We start from the raw sequence: 17132 nt of genomic DNA on the forward strand, positions 1-17132 counted from the left end.
GACCCAGGGATGGGACTTGTGTCTCCAGTATCTCTGCACTGGCAGGCAAATTCTTTACTGCTGAGCCACCTGGGAAACCATTATGGAAGATATTTTATTTTAATTTCCAGTTGTTGATTTTTATATATTGGAATTAAGTATTGGAATATATTTTTATAGAATCCAATACTTGATTTTTATATATTGACTTGTATTTTGCACATGTGCTCAGCTCACTTATATGCATAATGGTGTTATTATAGATTCTTTTGGATTTTCTCTGTATATTATAATTTACTCTGCATATTTAATGTTTTCTATGAATGAAGAGAGTTTGATTTCTTCCCTTCCAACTGTACTTCATTTTTATTTTTTCTTGCCTTATTGCACCTCCAAGAGCTTACAGCCCAATGTTATATAGAAATAGAGAGGATAGGTCTTTTTGCCTTATCCTTAATCTTAAGAGGAAAAATTCAGTCTTTGATCATTAAATGCAGTGTTAGATGAAGTCTTCCTTGTTATTTTTGATGCTTTTTATTAGATTGAAGAAGTTTTCTTTTACTACTATTGTACTGAAAGGCTTAATGAATGTTGATTTTTTTCAGTTTCTTTTCTGTGTGTTTTGATATTTTACATACACTTTCACCTCCTCCTTTTCAGTGTGTATTTCTTTCTTACTCCTTTGCTTCACTGGTCAGAACTGCCAGTAAAATGTTCCAGAAAAATCATGAAAGTGGACATCTTTGCCTGGTCAATTTTAGGAGGAAAGCATTCAATCTTTCACCATTAATTTTTATGTCAATTGTGGGGTGTGTGGGCTTCAGTAGTAGCAGCACATGGGCTCATTAGTTGTGGCTTGTGCGCTCTGGAGTTTGGAATCAGTTGTTGTGGCACACGAGCTTAGTTGTCCACAGTATGTGGAATTTTTGCAACCCAGGGATCACACCTGTATCTCCGTGCATTGGCAGGGAGACTCCCAACCCCTGGACTACCAGGGAAGTTTGATATTCTTAATTCTTAAGGTATTTTCTACTTCATTGATAACAGAATCTCTTTTCTTACTGTATTACTTAGTAAATATAGTACAGTGTTTAGTAGAAGTAGTGATTCAAGCATCATTACCCTGTTTCTTATTTTAAATGTAGTGCTTGTAACATTTTACCATCAAATATGTTGTTTTTGTGTGGTTTTGTTTTTAAATGACTATCATGCTTACAAAGACCTCCTTTATTCCCAGTTTGTTCAGCTTTTTAAAAATACAAGAAATGCTAAAGGAAGTTATCTAGGCTGAAGGGATAGAATCCTAAAGGGAAAATCAAATATGCAAGAAGTAATAAAGAGTACTAGAAATGGTAGATGTGTGGGTAAACATATATTTAAAATTTAATTTCTATAAAAATGTATTAATTGCTAAGACATAATAATGTAAATGTTTTATGGGGCTTACACATAAAAGTGAAATCTAAGACAATGTACCAAATGCATGAGAAAAACATGTTTTTTTAAGATTCTTACATTGTACATAAAATGGTATAATATTGACTTAACAATGACAAGTAAAAAATGAATACCATAATGTATAGAGAATCATATGAATTTTGTAAAGAGGTATAATTAAAATACAATAAAAGAGATAAAGCGGAAAAAAATAAAAATAAAAATAATCACAAATAGTTGTTTAGTATTATAAAACTTTTTTTTTCTTCACCAAGAAAGATGATCACACATTTTTTCTGCTTTTAATCTCTACATGTTACTGAACTTGGCCTGGGTCTGCTTACTCATACAAAAAAGGTGAATTTTTTGGATTCTTACATATTTGAAGTTCCTAGGGATGGAGTTCTAAACTTGCTTTAAAAGTTTGAAGGCACTTCTCTGTTATGTTCTAGCTTGCAGTGATGCCATTCAAATTACTTATATTTCAAATGAGGCCAGTTTTGAACCATGAAGTGTAGTTCCAGGGTCCCTGTTCTTACCTATTACATCGCACTGGTTCTCTTACTTCCTCTTGGGGGATGTAGACTTGAATGCAGGTGTTCTGTGAATGAGAGAGGTGGGGAAGTGAGATTAGAGAATTCAATGATTCCACATAGAAGTTTCACACCAATGCTTCTTTTCAGCTGTGCAAATTTATTTACTGTTACCCACTGCACTGCCCAGTGCCTCTGAAGCCCAAGCCTCTTAGGAAAAATGGGCTCTGTTTGGTTTATTACATATGTCTTTCTCTGCCTGGAGTCACCATGTCTTTCTGTGCTTTCTTTGCTCTGAGAATGTGTTATACTCCATCATCTGGGAATAAGTTTATATTGTTTAGAAAAGACCCTGATACTGGGAAAGATTGAAGGCAGGAGGAGAAGGGGATGACAGAGGACGAGATGGTTGGATGGTGTCACTGACTCAATGGACATGAGTTTGAGCAAGCTCTGGGAGATGGTGAAGGACAGGGAAGCCTGAGTGACTGAACAACAACAACAACTGCACTTTCCAGTGCCTCTGAAGCCCAATGCTTTTCGGAATTGTGTAGGAAAAATGGGTTCTGTCTGATTTATTATCCATGTCTTTCTCTGCCTGGAGTCACCACGTCTTTCTGTGCTTTCTCTGCTCTGACTGCTGCTACTGCTAAGTCACTTCAGTCGTGTCCGACTCTGTGCGACCCCATAGACGGCAGCCCACCAGGCTCCCTCATCCCTGGGATTCTCCAGGCAAGAACACTGTAGTGGGTTGCCATTTCCTTCTCCAATGCATGAAAGTGAAAAGTGAAAGTGAAGTTGCTCAGTCGTGTCTGACTCTTAGCGACCCCATGGACTGCAGCCTACCAGGGTCCTCCGTCTGTGGGATTTTCCAGGCAAGAGTACTGGAGTGGGGTGCCATTGCCTTCTCTGTCTCTGCTCTGAGGATGTGTTATATTCCATCATCTGGGCATAAGTTTATATTGTTTTCTCTGTTATTGTGGGGTCATACTCCTAAATTCCACTACTATCTTTCTTTCCTCATGGCATTCTGAGAAGGAGAGGAGAAAGAGAAATTTATTTTTGACATTTTATTTTCTACTCCAAAGCAATCAGTTTAGAGGTAGAATATTTTCTAGGCCCATGCTTATACAGTGAGCACATTTCACACCACACATCTGTGCACCATATCACACTGTTGTGCAAAGTCTCCCTAGACTTTGATGACCAGTCTGCATCCTGCAATGACTTACTCTCTTTGGCCTCTTTCAGGGTCTCCCCATTACCCCCTTCAAAAAAAAAATTCTATCTAATTATCTATGTATTTATTTTTAGCTCTTTGGGTTGTGGCATGCGGGATCTTCACTGTGGCAGCTTGTGGGGTTTCGTTGTGGCAAATAGGTTTTATTTGCCCCATGGTGTATATCATCAAGTTCGCAGACCAGGGATCAACCTGCATCCCATTTGAAGGTGGATTCTTAACCTGGACCAGCACAGAAGTCCCATCAGGGTTGCTCTTAGTTCTGACTTTCCTCAATCATCTTGGGCATTGCTTTAATTTTTTTCTCCTGGACAACTAGACCAAAGCCATGTAGGTATTACTGTGATTTCCTTATTATTCCTTCCACACCTCACCTGAAACTGTAGGATGGGCTCTCCCCACATGGATTTAGTGTGGAAGATGCTCCTGAGTCTGGATCAGTCCTGTGTGTCTGCTCAGAGCTGGCTTTGTGGTGGAAGCAGTGATGATGTGAATCTGGGCTTGTCCTGCTGTCATCAGCAGGGCCTCTTCACCTGGCTGTGCTGTGTTGGCCCTGCTAGTTTCTGTGCCCCGCCTGCCCACATGCATCGGCCTGTGTGCAGCTCTGCAGGCTTTACAAGTGAGGCCTGTTTGTCCATCCAAAGTAGTGAGTTTGCAGTTACCTCAGTAATCTGGGAATGGACATGACAGATACATCCATGTGTTTTCTATGGTAGCCTTCAGAGTGGAAGTTGTGTTTCTGTCAACTCTTTGCTGTGCTGAGCACCCCTCAGGATCTGCTGAGCTGTGTGCCTTCCTCAGGTACCCTCTTGGGGCACATAGAACATCTGACCCTTCTATGTGAACCCCTTCAGCTGCCTGGATTTCAAGCCCTGGATGGGTATCCTGTATTCTTAGTCCATGAGCATGGCCAGCCTAAGGATGAGGGTAGATATGTCATAACTTTAGAAGAGTAATCAGTGTTATACAATATTTTGAAAAAGGAATTGAATAGAAATTTCCAGGTTAAATGGTAACAATGAACCAGCATGTCTATCCATGCAGCTTTTTATTGTACTCATGTTGTCTAATATTGCTCAGTTTTGGAATTTTCCTCGTTGGGGACTTGTCTCAGTCCTGTTGCCTCTGTCCTGGCACCCAGAGCTTGCTTTCATCTCTCTCTCTGAGTATCTGGCTCCCAGGACTTAATCAGTGGGGTGATGTGTGCTTCTGCCTGGATTCCCACATGGATTCCTATGGGCTAGGATAGGGGTGCACCCTCAAAACACCTTGTCAGGACAGTTTGGGAATATCTCAGTGCAAGGTCCATAGAGAAATACACGGACAAAGAGCATCTCCCTCCCCAACCCAGGTTCCTGTTCTCTGTGTAGGGTGGTGATGCCTCTGAAGGGTCAACTATGGTATCCCTCTGCCTTCCTCCTGCTGCCTTCACTGAGCATCCTCCTCTTGAATTCTTGTCCTTTCTGATCAGGCAGATGGACATAGGACACTAGAAGACTTTGTATTCCCAACAAAGGAGAACCATACACAGGAACTTGGGGGCAAGTAGGTAATTAGGGAGGTGATATCAGGTGCTTAAGAGAGGAACTGAGGACAGTGAACACCAAAGTGGGCAGGTGGGGCCCTAGGCCACTGGGTGCCTTGAGAGAGAGTGTGGAGCTCACCTCTGAGGAGACCCACCAGCAGTCAAGGAAGCTGGGGTCTGTAGTGTCTGAGGGTTGCCCTGTGGGCATGAATCCCCACACTTTCCACTGAGCTTACCAGTGGTTCAGCAAGCTCCCAGGTGCTGGAGAAATCCACCAAGCAGGTAGCGGAGATGCAGATGTTTGAGGAGCGGTGTGTCTGCAGTGGGGGATTATCCCACAGCTGCAGGTGAACTCAGGTTGGCCTAGGTGGCAGCGAGGTGGGGTGTCTATGATCTCAGAGGCAGATTCATGTGAGAATCAGAGATCAAACGCCACAAGTTTTTGACATTTACCTTCCCACCTCTCTGAGGTTTCGATATCAGACAGAAAAGGATTTTGGGAGAAATCAGATGCTGCCTTTTCTTCGAACCCCAGATTAGATAAGGGTGCTGTAGATTGGAGGAAGGCAGGGAGAGGGGAGGGGGCAGTGGGCAATGTGGAGGTGTCTCCCCAGCAGCCCCAGGGAGCTCTGTACAGCTGAGCAAGAGCCAGGAGACAGACTCTGTCTCTCCCAGGAGGACCAACTGCCCCTCACCCATTTCTGCTGCATCTTTGGATGGGTCCCTGTCACATCTGTATGCTCACTGCAGAGCAGGGTGAGTCTATATTCAAGATATTGTAAGAAGTGTCTAACTCCTCTGAGGGCAAATGTCCTTTCAGAAGGCCTGGAGTTTTTACATCAGTTGTGTGGAGTTGGCATGGAATACACATCCTGTGTCAAATAATGAGAAGGGTCCTTGCCCCAGGACCTGCTCACACCCGCTCACCTTAGCTCCCACAAAGGCAGGTCTCTACCTTAGAAGAGCCCCTAGGCAGACCCTGGTGGGGGTGGAGTGGTGGGCAGAGATAAGGGACCAGTGTCACTCTGGGCAAGGAGACCTCCCCCGCATCCCCCAGGGTCCCCTCCGCAGGGAGAAGCAGCAGCTCTGGATCACCTTGGGGACCTGTCCTAAGCCTCCTCACCATGAGGACCTTAGAGATTCCCTGTCCTAGACCCAGCCTTGTGGGGTTAGCCCAGCAGACTCTTTTCTGGAGGGGAGCTGTCGGGTGGGAAGAAGCTCTTAGAAAGGTCAAGTGAAGAAGAATGAGACAGTGTGAACATGGGACCAGTTTCGTGTGCAGGGAGCAGAGAAACAGGAGGAGTAAGAAGCCCCAGGACCCTGGATGTCCACTCTGAGTTTGAGACCCAACTTAGTGTGTTTATGTGGAAGCAATTGAGTCCACAACTGGGGGTTTGGATTTGGGATAAACTGAGGCCTAAGGAGTGACCGAGTTTAGCTCGTGGGCCTTGACCTGTTGTTCTTCCTCTCATGTCAGGCGCTTAGGATAGGGGCCCCTTCTCACTCATTATTTTACTTTGGTCTCACCACAGCCTTGGAGACTGGAGGTAGTTAGATTTTGTAAATGGGAACCAGAGGCCCAAAGAAGGACTGTAATATGTGCACAGTCACAGGGTGAGTTAGCTGAGCTCGTCTCCCCAGCCTGGACAAGTGGGAGAAGCTGTGTCTCTTCAGCAGATGCTTTACCTCCTCCAAGCCTCAGATTCTCCCTTGTAAGACAAGGATGATTACTCCTACCCCTCAAGGTTGCTCGGAAGCTGAAATTTGTTGGATGACGCTCATATCCTAAGTGATCAGACACTCTGACTGATATAATGATCACCAACCCCTACCCCCGTGTCCTGAATTTGTGGAGAAGCCTCTGACAGCACTGAAATCCAGCTGCAGTGGGAAGGCACACTGGTGGTCTCCACTGTGGCTGCGTCCCCCCACCCCCACACAAACAACCAAAGCCAAATCTCCAGTGAGGAAGCACTTTACTGTGAATTGCAAGGCTTTTTATTGCTGGAATCCTCTATAATCAGACACCTGGATGTGGCAGGTTGTTAACACTACTTAGCTATCAGGCGTGGAGAAGGCGATGGCACCCCACTCCAGTACTCTTGCCTGGAAAATCCGATGGACAGAGGAGCCTGGTAGGCTGCAGTCCATGGGGTCGCGAAGAGTCGGACACGACTGAGCGACTTCACTTTCACTTTTCACTTTCATGCATTGGAGAAGGAAATGGCAACCCACTCCAGTGTTCTTGCCTGGAGAATCCCAGGGACGGGGGAGCCTGGTGGGCTGCCATCTATGGGGTCACACAGAGTCGGACACAACTGAAGTGACTTAGCAGCAGCAGCAGCAGCAGCAGCAGCAGCTATCAGGCGAGTGGCTTGCTTGGGTTCTTGGAAGGAACAGCTCCATCAGCAGAGAGAACTTGAGTATCTTTTATTCTGTAAGAGGAGGTGCAGAAATGTCATGAGGCCTCGGGGGTGGACAAGATGTGAAGCTGCACTGAACACAAGGGAGGGGCCTGCAGGCTTGTTTGGAGGGAGGCTTCTGGATGTGAGCAGGTAAAGGTGGATATGTCCCAAGGAGTTTTCCTCCAATGAACAGAGATTGTGGGGTTTCCCTGGAGGTCTGAGGGCAGTCTTCTGGAATAGAATGTGGGACACTGCTGAGGACCACCTGGGAGAGCTCTGGAGTGACTCCTAGGAGTCTCCAAGGATGATCCCTGTCTGCTTCCTCCCCCTGGCCCTTGGACGCTTAGAGCAGAAATGGCAGCTTGTTCCCACCACCTCTAGGGCAGCAGAGAAAGGACTGATCCTGACCCTTGACTCTGAGCATCTCAGGCCTGAGGAGGGCAGGAGGGCAGTTTTGGGAAGCAGCCACCTCTTGAGGGATGTGTGGCAGGAATGGCCATTTGACATCCAGGGAACAAGGAGAAATGTGGGGTCTAGTAGGGCTAAGGGACTAAGGGAAAGAACCGATATTTGGAGAAGGGAAGGACTCAATGTGAATGGATTGCAGCAGTCAGGTTCCTATGCTGGAGAGGCTGGAGTCAGGGAGGCCAGTGCTGAGGCCCTAACTCTAAAGGCAGATGGCACCACAGAGTCAGGAGGGCCTGGAGGGTCCCAGGCCTGTGACCATGCAATGCTGAGCAGTCAGGGCCAGCTCAAGAACTTCAGGGCTGGACTGAGTTTTCCTGCAGGATCCTTTCCCACACTGTGGGTGTCGGCCACATCCTCTACCTCCTCATTCATGGGGATCTTTTTGCTCCCAGGTTCCCGGGGAAGGGCCAGGGTGAAAAGGAAATAATCCCTCCCACTTCCCAATGCCCTGAGCAGGTCCCTGACACCCCCATCCCCACACAGGCCCCACAGGCACATCTACACACAGTCTGACCCACCAGAGCACTGAGAGCATCCTGCTTATCCTGTGGTGTCAGCTTCTCATCAGTACAGCTCTTTAGTGTATGGCAGTTTCCAGTACATCAGAGTTTTGGTTATACTTTTCAACTTGTTCAATATAGGCCTCATGGCTTCCTGATATGAACAGGTGAACAGTGTCCCTCAAGGCTGGGCAGATGTCATTACACTCTGAAACAGAAAGATATGGGGACACTCCCTGTAAGGCACTCATCAGAATGCCCTATTCCCTTCCTGCTCCCGACATGCTCAGTGCTGCCCTGGGGAGGTGTCAGAACCCTTGGGGAGCCCAGGTCGCAGCCACTCACTTCCGCCCGCGATGAGGAGCAAGGCAGCGCAGAGCAGCAGGAGAGCTCCAGCCCGCATCATGGTGCCGGTGGCAGGTGCTCCCTACTCACCTGGAGCCCTTTTAGCCTGTGCTTGTCCTCACCCCAGGGGACTGTGTTGCGTGCTTCTTTTTCTCAGGAGATTCTGCCAGGCCACAGTGTGAGAGTGCCCGGGACTGCACAGGAGAAGCTGTGTGTGTTGGCAAGATGCTAGTCCTTGAGTCCACAGAGGGCACTGGCTCAGCCTCCTCCCCGCTGGAGGGCTCTGTGGGAGGGGCAGCTGATTCAGGAATATTAACAACCGAAAATACCTTGGTTGACCAAAAAGGGCAAAAATGCTCCCCAACCAGGCCTCCTGAGTAATGGCCAGTGACAGCCTCCTAGAACAACGTATGACCTTGAAGACAGGCTGGTGTGGACTTTATGAGTTTTGAGGAAGCTCCATGCTTAGGAATGGTCTCACAGGGAGAAAGTGCCAGGCAGGCCAGAGCTCAAGCCTTGAGCCCCTTGGGGCGCTCTCTGGTGGCTCCTACCCTGCCCTGCCCTGCTGTTACCACTGTGTCCTTGATCTTGTCAGTAGCTTATGTGAGGCCATTTACCGGAATCCGTTTCTGGAGCCCTGAAATCTCTTGTATGTGCTGGCCCAGAAGTTTCTAGTTTTCTCTTGACCTATGCCTGCCACCCAGTAACTTTGATAGGACCTCATTCTACGCAGAAATATTTTCTTCAGCTTCTTTTCTTTTTTTCTTTCACTTTTTCTTTTCTATAGAGTCTAGCCCATTAACAATTTTATGATAGTTTCTGGTGGACAACAAAGGGCCTCAGCTATATATATACACATGTATCCATTCTTTCACAAACCCTCCTCTCATCTAGGCGCTTGCAAAACATTTAGCAGATTTCCCTGTGCTATGCAGTTGTTCCCTGTTGGTTGTCTATTGTAAATACAGCAGTGTGGACCTGTTCATCCTGAACTTTCTATCTCTTCTTCCCATCCTTGCCCTGGTCAACCATAGGTCATTCTCTAAATCTGTGAGTCAGTTCCTGTTTTCTAAATTAGTTCGTTTATATTGTGTCTTTTTAGATTCCACATAAAAAAAAGATGTCATAGGATGTTTCTGCTTCTCTGTCTGACTTACTTCACTTACTTACGGCAGTCTCTAGGTCAATCCATTTTCTGAAGCCTCTTTCCACCCTTGAATATGCTGTTCCCACTATCTCCTCTCCAGAGCTCCCACTTGAGGAAAAGCCAGGCCCCTTCTGGGCCCAGTCTCTGGGCCAGTTGCACAACTAGCCCTGCACTGTTGCTGCCTCTGTGAACTTATCCCTTCCTTTCTCTCCTCCCTCAGTGCCTCCTGTCTGCTTCTTGACCTGACTAAGTGTGCTCCTGCAGCAGGGACTCTGCACGTGGAGCTCTCCTGGCCTGGAAGGCTCTTCCTCTAGTGGCTGCAAGATTCATTCCCTCATCTTCAGGTGTCTTCAAGTATCACGGGGCACAAATTTCCCCGCACTACTAAGCCCGCCTATCAAAGTGTCCTGCCTCCATCCCACAGCCCTCTGTCTTCTCCCCTTGCCTCATCTTCCCCCAGAGTGCCTCTTCCCGTGGGGTCACTGTCTTTCACTCCCTCTTGGGTGATGAAGGGCTGCAGGAGAGCGAGAGCTGTGCTGTGTGCTGCTGTATCCCAGGACTAGGGGAGGGCCCCACATTCGGTAGATGTTGCACAATGTTTGTTAGAATAATGGCAGGACTATTCCATTTCTCTGGAGTTAGTAAACAAGAATATTTTTAATTCTATTTACTATAGATGTGCTTATGAATATTGCCTGGGATTAAATAAATAAGGTAAAGGTTTAAAATACTTGGTAAATCAGAATCAGGTATTTTCTCGCTTGAGGCACCTGGCTGACCTTTCTCTGAGCCACCTGTGGTGGAATCCGGTTTGCTGAAAACCTGATCTGAAGTTGGATTGCAAGGTGTGTGACTGCAGTCAGAACGCTATGGCATATAGGATTCACATCTGGTAACTGCTCTTGGCAAAGAGGCACTAAGTACTGAGCTGCAGTGATAGTTGGCCTACTGGAGTCCGTCCTTGCCATGGCTCCTTTGCCTGGGGGCCACCTCTCTGAAGGTCACTGAACGAGGGGCTCAGGGGGCTCCAGGTGTGTCTCAGAGGTTCCTGGGCAGGAAGGTGAACACCACAAGACCCAGGCTGCACATGCTGGCTCTTTGTCTGTTGGGGCAGGACTTCCATGTGGTGGGACCACTGCCCATGCATCCCGTGCCTCTTGTCCTTCAGAAGACACTGCCCCCACTACCCTCTGCAGCTCTGTGAGGAGAGGAGTCAGGGCCTGGGTGCTGAGTAACAGAGGTGGCTGCAATGGATCCAGCCCAGTGCCCTTCTGAGGGTGCTACAGGTTCCTCTGAGACATTTCTGTATCATGACGACTTTTGGTGACATCAAGGTGAAGAGCTGGGCAAGGTCAATGGAGGAATGCACCGCATGTAGCCCTTTTCTAATGCATGTTGTTTTTAAAATAAAAATTTAACTTGGCATTATTGTAGATTTATAGAAAAGTTGCAAATATTTCTCACAGTGAGAAACAACATTGGAGCATTACTACTAACTAAGCCTCACCCGCTATTTGGATTTTACCAGGTTGTCCATTAATGTCTCTTTGGGTCCCAGCATCCAGTCCATAAGCTACACACGCTGCATTCATCGTCATGTGTCCCCAGTGTCTTCTGCTCTGTGGATTACTCATTCTCTTCTGGTCTGTCGTGGCCTTCACAGTCTTGAGGAGGACTGATCAGGGATGCTTAAGGACTGCCAAAAGCTTAGTTTGGCTGCTGTACTCATAATGTCGAATGTGGTTCAGACTTTGGATTTTGAGGAAAACACCACACAGGTGAGTTGCCCTCCCTGTTTCCTCACTCGGGGTACACAGGACAGCTGTGTGTCTTACCACTGGGGATATCAGCCTTGATTAGTTGATTATGTTGTGTTTGCCAGGTTTCTGCACTGTTTTCCCCTTCCCTACCTCTTCTCTTTGAAAATAAGCTACTCTATCTAGCCCAGACTTGGGAGGGGAAGGGCTGTCAGTTAACCCTCCTGGAGCAGATGATTTCTGTCTGTTATTCGGGATGTTTCTGTAAGGAATGTTCATCTCCTCTCCCACATCACTTCAGGTTAGTTTAGGGGTGCTGGGTCTTTGTCTTGGTGTGTTGGCTCTATGTTTCAGCACGAGGACCTTCTGTTTTCAGAGCTCATTCTCTCTAGTTGGTGTGTGAGGGTTTTAGTTGTCCCAGGGCATGTGGATTCTTAGTTTCCCTGACCAGGGCTTGAACCAGTGTCCACTGCATTGAATGGTGGGTTCTTAACCACTGGACCACCCAGGAGAGTCTCTGTTTATTTGATCATTTATTTATGTCAGTATGGACTCAGAGGTATTAATTTATGCTTTGGGTTATCATCTAATACTCTGTTATTAATTTTGTTTCTCAAACAGTTTCCAGTTTGGCTGTTGGGGAGCTTTCTCAGACTTCCTTCAAGAGTTTTTAAGGACCATCTCATCTTGTTTGAGCCAACAAACTGCTTTCCTAGCCTGAAAGGTTGAGTTTGACTTTTGAGAGAGTTTTCACACACGGAGAGCCACCTCTGGTGGACTTAGCTCTCTGGGCCTTAGAACTCCAGTCCCCATTGTCCTGTAGGGCTGTAGACCTCAGGGTCTCTGCCCCAGGAGCAGACCCCCAACCCCACAGATGCTCCCTGATGTTCCTGGATAGACTGCAGTGCAAGCACCTCCCAAGACCAGGCTCACTGTGGAGGAGGAAGGAGAGCCAGCAGAAGGGGCAAGGCTGGGCCCTGCTCAGGAGCTCGTTCCCTTAAGGGCCTGAGGAAAGCTGGTGGTATGATCTGAAACTACAGAATTACCAGTGCCTGATAAAACCCACGTGGCCTCAAGTCCTGTGAGTTCCCAGGTTGGAATGATTTGGAGCCCAAGGCTGCTGTCCACTAGTCCTCAGCCGTTTAGATATTTGGGGGCTTCAGTAAGGCCCAGCTCCACATTCTTATCTCCAGAACTTAAACTTGGGGGGAAAAGGAAGGATTTTCAATGACCTTTTTTCTTCCTGAGAGTAGTGTAGATCTGTCCTTGGCCCTCCTGTGATTCTATCTGCTCATTTTGGGACAGTGCTGACCTCAGAGCCAGGATAGGCTTGGGGAAGGTTGCCAGGAAAACAGAGGATGGTTGGGGCTGGGACAACAGAGCATTTGGCTCCAAATGGAATTGCTTGGAAATGTCAACTCCACTTGATCTTTGGCAAAGGTACTTCCACATTTTCTCCAGGAGCTCTGCTCTCAGAGCAGGAAACGCTTCCCACAGTAAACACCTCGAGGCCCCAGGGAGCCAACCGTGCCTGGCCACGAGCCTGTGGTCCTCTTGGGAAGGATGTGGGCTGGGCTTGGGGAGCTAGTAGCGTATAAAGCAATAGATACCCTGTCCTGAGCAGCACACTCCAGCCACCGCCATGATGAAGGGAGCACTGCTTGTGCTGGCCTTGATGGTGACCAGAGAGCTAATGTTCCAGACGAGTGAGGGTAAGAAGGAGGGAGTGAGGGGCCCTTCTAATCCTTGCCCGGTGCCATCTCACTGCATCTTCCCCAGTCCTGTCCAAGCTGCTTCTAGGGTCAGATTCAGAGGGCAGCTGTTTGATCAGTGCCAAGGAGTCCTGCACAGACTGCCTTAGGCTTTCATTCTTTGTAGAGGGGATGGTGTGGAGCAGGAAGGGTCATTAGCTGTGCACACCCTTGGGGATAGTTCCTTCACGTTAGTGGTGCTTAATAGAAAAAGGGAAGCAGGCTGATGTTCTTGAGGGCAGTGGTCAAGGGTAGAGGGGTCTCCAGGCCCAGCCCCTCCTGCTGCTCCCTATGCTGCGAGTGCCTCATAGAGAAGGTTTTCTGTCTGGGATGTAAGCAGTCCAGGGAGAGGGCAGGTCTCTGGGGGAGGTGAGTTTGGAGGTTTTGGATGTGTGAGTTCCTATCAAGTGGTGGGAAAACAGCAACCTTCTGACATGGTGATCCTGTTGATGAGGTGTTTTCTGTTGTGCCTTCAGCGGAAGGCTGCCCTATTTTTTATGAAGTGTTTGGCACAGTGAGCCTTGGAAGCAAAATGTTGTTGAATGCAACACTTGATTTGGTTGCTGCTACTGATGAGGAAAAAGCAGCTCTAGGAAAAATACAGGATTGCTACAATGAGGTGGGACTTGATGGCAAGTTTTTGGATCTGCTTCTCATGGTAATTTACCCCTCCTTAACCCCCACCCTGAGAATTCACATGCAGGATAGTGTAATGTGCCACACGTAATAGATCATGCTGTCATGGGATATGTGACAGAGAAGACCTATGAACAAAGAAGCACAATAAAACCTTTGCTCCAGTGTGCATCACCTATAATATGCAAGCACAATCCACCTGCACATCCAGCATCCTGTTACCAAACCTGTTCATATCATGCCAATTAACTCACACCAAGTAGGGGACTGATATCAATGTAATATGCCAAGGGTGTTGACTTGTGTGATTTTTTTTTCTAGTGTGAGAGATGCTAGCATTGGAGGACTAGAATTTTAATCTTTGGCAGAAAACCAGCCATTTAATATACACATGTGTAGGAGTCATGTCAGCTCTATTTAAGGAATATTGAAAAGGAGCCCCTGCCTTAAAAGTCTTTTTCCAGGATGAGATTCTCTGGGTTTGTAAGGTTTATGACTTATCGCCAATTCACTTCATCTTGTGCCCACTCTATTGGCCATTGCTCTGGCTCAGACCCCCATTTTCACGGACATGGTCTCAGTGTCTACAAGCCTGATTTTCCACTGTGGTGTTTTGGTGCCTGAGGCTCCTGAGGAGGCTTCTGGGTACCTGTGGCTGCTCACCTGAGCTAGCAATGTATCTCCTAATGGCCTATCTCTTCTTTCTTGTTCTTGTCATACAGTATTGGAGATTGTGAATAGTCTGTCTCAGCATATTTTTCTCAAATTGTTAATTGTTCAAAATGAGAGGTTTTCAAGAACCGAAGTTTCATGCACTAATAGGAGGTCACAGGGCACATGGGGTTGTTTACAACACCTGCATGTACATTTTGTCCACCCAGCACACCTGACAGAAGAGGCTCAGGTGCAGAATATGTGACCCAAACCCAGACACCAGCGCTTTGCTCCTCCATCAAGACCAACCCTGGCTGTGCCCTGCTAACCCCTGTCATCTTCTCCCCTCCCTGGTGTGGCTGGAGACTCTGTCTCCATCCTGACACCTGTGCCTGGGCTATTAGGGAGCCATCTTCCCCCTGGTGCCTGATGGCAGCCCCCCTCCAGTGGTGGGTCTGTGGGCAGAGGTTCTTGCTGGGGATGGGGCTGAATCCCTGAGGGTGAGGGGTGATGTGATCCTGGGGAGACAGGATAGCCTGGCTGTGGGCTCAGATCCTGTCCCTCTCCTCCTACTCCCTTCCAGATTTCCATCAACTTGAGTACAGATTGCATCAAACATTCAGTCTCCTCAGTGGTGAATTCCATTTTATGAGCCATACTCAGTGTGCTCTCTTTGTTGACATAGTCTGCCAGGGATGCCTCATCTGCACTTGATCTTCCTGCCCTTTTTCCTTCTCAACTGAAGTTGGAATCTAGACACCTGTCCCCCCTGATGTGGTCTTTATCAGGTTGACTGTAATAAAATAACTGCAGCTTTGCTCAGTGTGACCAGTGTCTGTGTGCTGAGGGGAGGATGTGAGGCAGGAGATCTTGGATGATGGTAGGGAGAAGTGGCCCATGTTGTCATTGAGAGCATGGGGACTGGGGTCAAATAGCGAAAGAGTAAACCTAGGCCCTGTCACTGGCAAGCTGAAGGAGCATGGGCAAGTTTGTTGTAAATTTCTCAAGTCAGTTTGTTATCTGCTAAACAGGGATTATGTGTGAAGATTAAGCAAAATAGCAGATATGTAACCCCAACATATCTTGAAAGGATAAAATTGTTTTTTTGTGGCCACAGATAGTTTATCTCCCACTCTGTCCTTTAGCACAGTGGCAGAGCCTCCAGTCCTTTAAATGTCCTTCTGGTTACTGACAGGAGACTCAGGAGATGACCTGAGCAGGCTCATCAAAGGTCCCCTCTTTGTCCCAGTGGCATTCACCATTTTCTGCTTCTTAGGTGGATCACTTGAGGAGCCAGACCTTTTCTTAGGGACAGTAAGTACCTCTGCTGTCTTTGGGTTCTTCCACAGGGACCAGTACCCACATTAAGTCTTAGACCAGGAGGAAGGGAGTAGATAGAAGAAGCTACCCCAGTGGGAATGTTGTTTCTATGGAAACACCTCATGCTGTGAAGTATAAATTGTAGTATTGCCACATGGGCACATGTCCTGAACCCTCCAGCCTCCTTCTGAAATTATGAAATGCGTATTTTGCATTCCCTCAGAAGACTTGAAAGGATAGGACTAGGTTTTTCCCTGTTTCCCAGGGTCAAGGGTATGGTCAGACTACTGTCAGCATGGCCCACAAAAAGAGTGGCAAAACTGGTAAAATGTCTCAAACTTCCGGCCAGGCAGGCATAAGGTCACATCAGTTCAGTTCAGTTCAGTTGCTTGGTTGTGACCAACTCTTTGCGACCCCATGAACCACAGCACATCAGGCCTCCCTGTCCATCACCAACTCCCCAAGTCCAACCTAACCCATATTCATTGTGTCAGTGATGCCATCCAACCATCTCAGCCTCTGTTGTCCCCTTCTCCTCCTGTCTTCAATCTTTCCCAACATCAGGGTCTTTTCAAATGAGTCAGTTCTTCACATCAGGTGGGCAGAGTATTGGAGTGCAGCTTTAACATCAGGCCTTCCAGTGAACACCCAGGACTGATCTCCTTTAGAATGGACTGGTTGGATCTCCTTGCAGTCCAGGGGACTCTCAAGAGTCTTCTTCAACACCACAGTTTAAAAGCATCAATTCTTCTGTGCTCAGCTTTCTTTATAGTCCAACTCTCACATCCATACATGACCGCTGGAAAAACCATAGCCTTGACTAGATGGACCTTTGTTGGCAAAGTAATGTCTCTGCTTCTTAATATGCTGTCTAGGTTGGTCATAACTTTTCTTCTAAGGAGTAAGCGTCTTTTAATTTCATGGCTGAGATCACCATCTGCAGTGATTTTGGAGCCCAGAAAAATAAAGTCAGTCACTGTTTCCACTGTTTCCCTATCTATTTGCCATGAAGTGATGATGCCATGATCTTAGTTTTCTGAATGTTGAGCTTTAAGCCAACTTTTTCACTCTCTTCTTACTTTCATCAAGAGGCTCTTTAGTTTTCTTCTTCACTTTCTGCCATAAGGGTGGTATCATCTGCATATCTGAGGTTATTGGTATTTCTCCAGCAATCTTGATTCCAGCTTGTGCTTCCTCCAGCCCAGCATTTCTAATGATGTACTCTGCATAGAAGTTAAATAAGCAGGGTGACAATATACAGCCTTGACATACTCCTTTTCCTATTTGGAACCAGTCTGTTGTTCCATGCCCAGTTCTAACAGTTGCTTCCTGATCTGCATACAGGTTTCTCAAGAGGCAGGTCAGGTGGTCTGGTATTCCCCTCTCTTTCAGAATTTTCCACAGTTTGTTGTGATCCACACAGTCAAAGGCCTTG

General features: G+C 47.1%; 1 protein-coding gene across 1 annotated transcript; it reads left to right on the forward strand.

Annotated features, from left to right (window-relative positions):
* The first annotated feature begins 11309 nt into the window (after positions 1-11309).
* Positions 11310-13814, forward strand: LOC138096779 (androgen-binding protein homolog). Its single transcript, XM_068993047.1, has 3 exons — positions 11310-11357; positions 12961-13048; positions 13564-13814. Exons 1-3 carry the CDS (start codon positions 11310-11312, stop codon positions 13812-13814), a joined length of 387 nt encoding a protein of 128 aa, XP_068849148.1.
* The last annotated feature ends 3318 nt before the right edge of the window (positions 13815-17132 follow it).

Source organism: Capricornis sumatraensis, chromosome 20, assembly GCF_032405125.1.
Source record: "Capricornis sumatraensis isolate serow.1 chromosome 20, serow.2, whole genome shotgun sequence".
NCBI lineage: Eukaryota > Metazoa > Chordata > Mammalia > Artiodactyla > Bovidae > Capricornis > Capricornis sumatraensis.

Excerpts from the sequence above, each read along its gene's own strand:
- LOC138096779 (XM_068993047.1), top strand. The coding sequence starts at position 11,310 with ATGTCGAATGTGGTTCAGACTTTGGATTTTGAGGAAAACACCACACAG. Across the intron at positions 11,358-12,960 it reads TTGAGGAAAACACCACACAG|CACACTCCAGCCACCGCCAT; the intron begins GTGAGTTGCCCT and ends TGTCCTGAGCAG. Across the intron at positions 13,049-13,563 it reads AATGTTCCAGACGAGTGAGG|CGGAAGGCTGCCCTATTTTT; the intron begins GTAAGAAGGAGG and ends TTGTGCCTTCAG.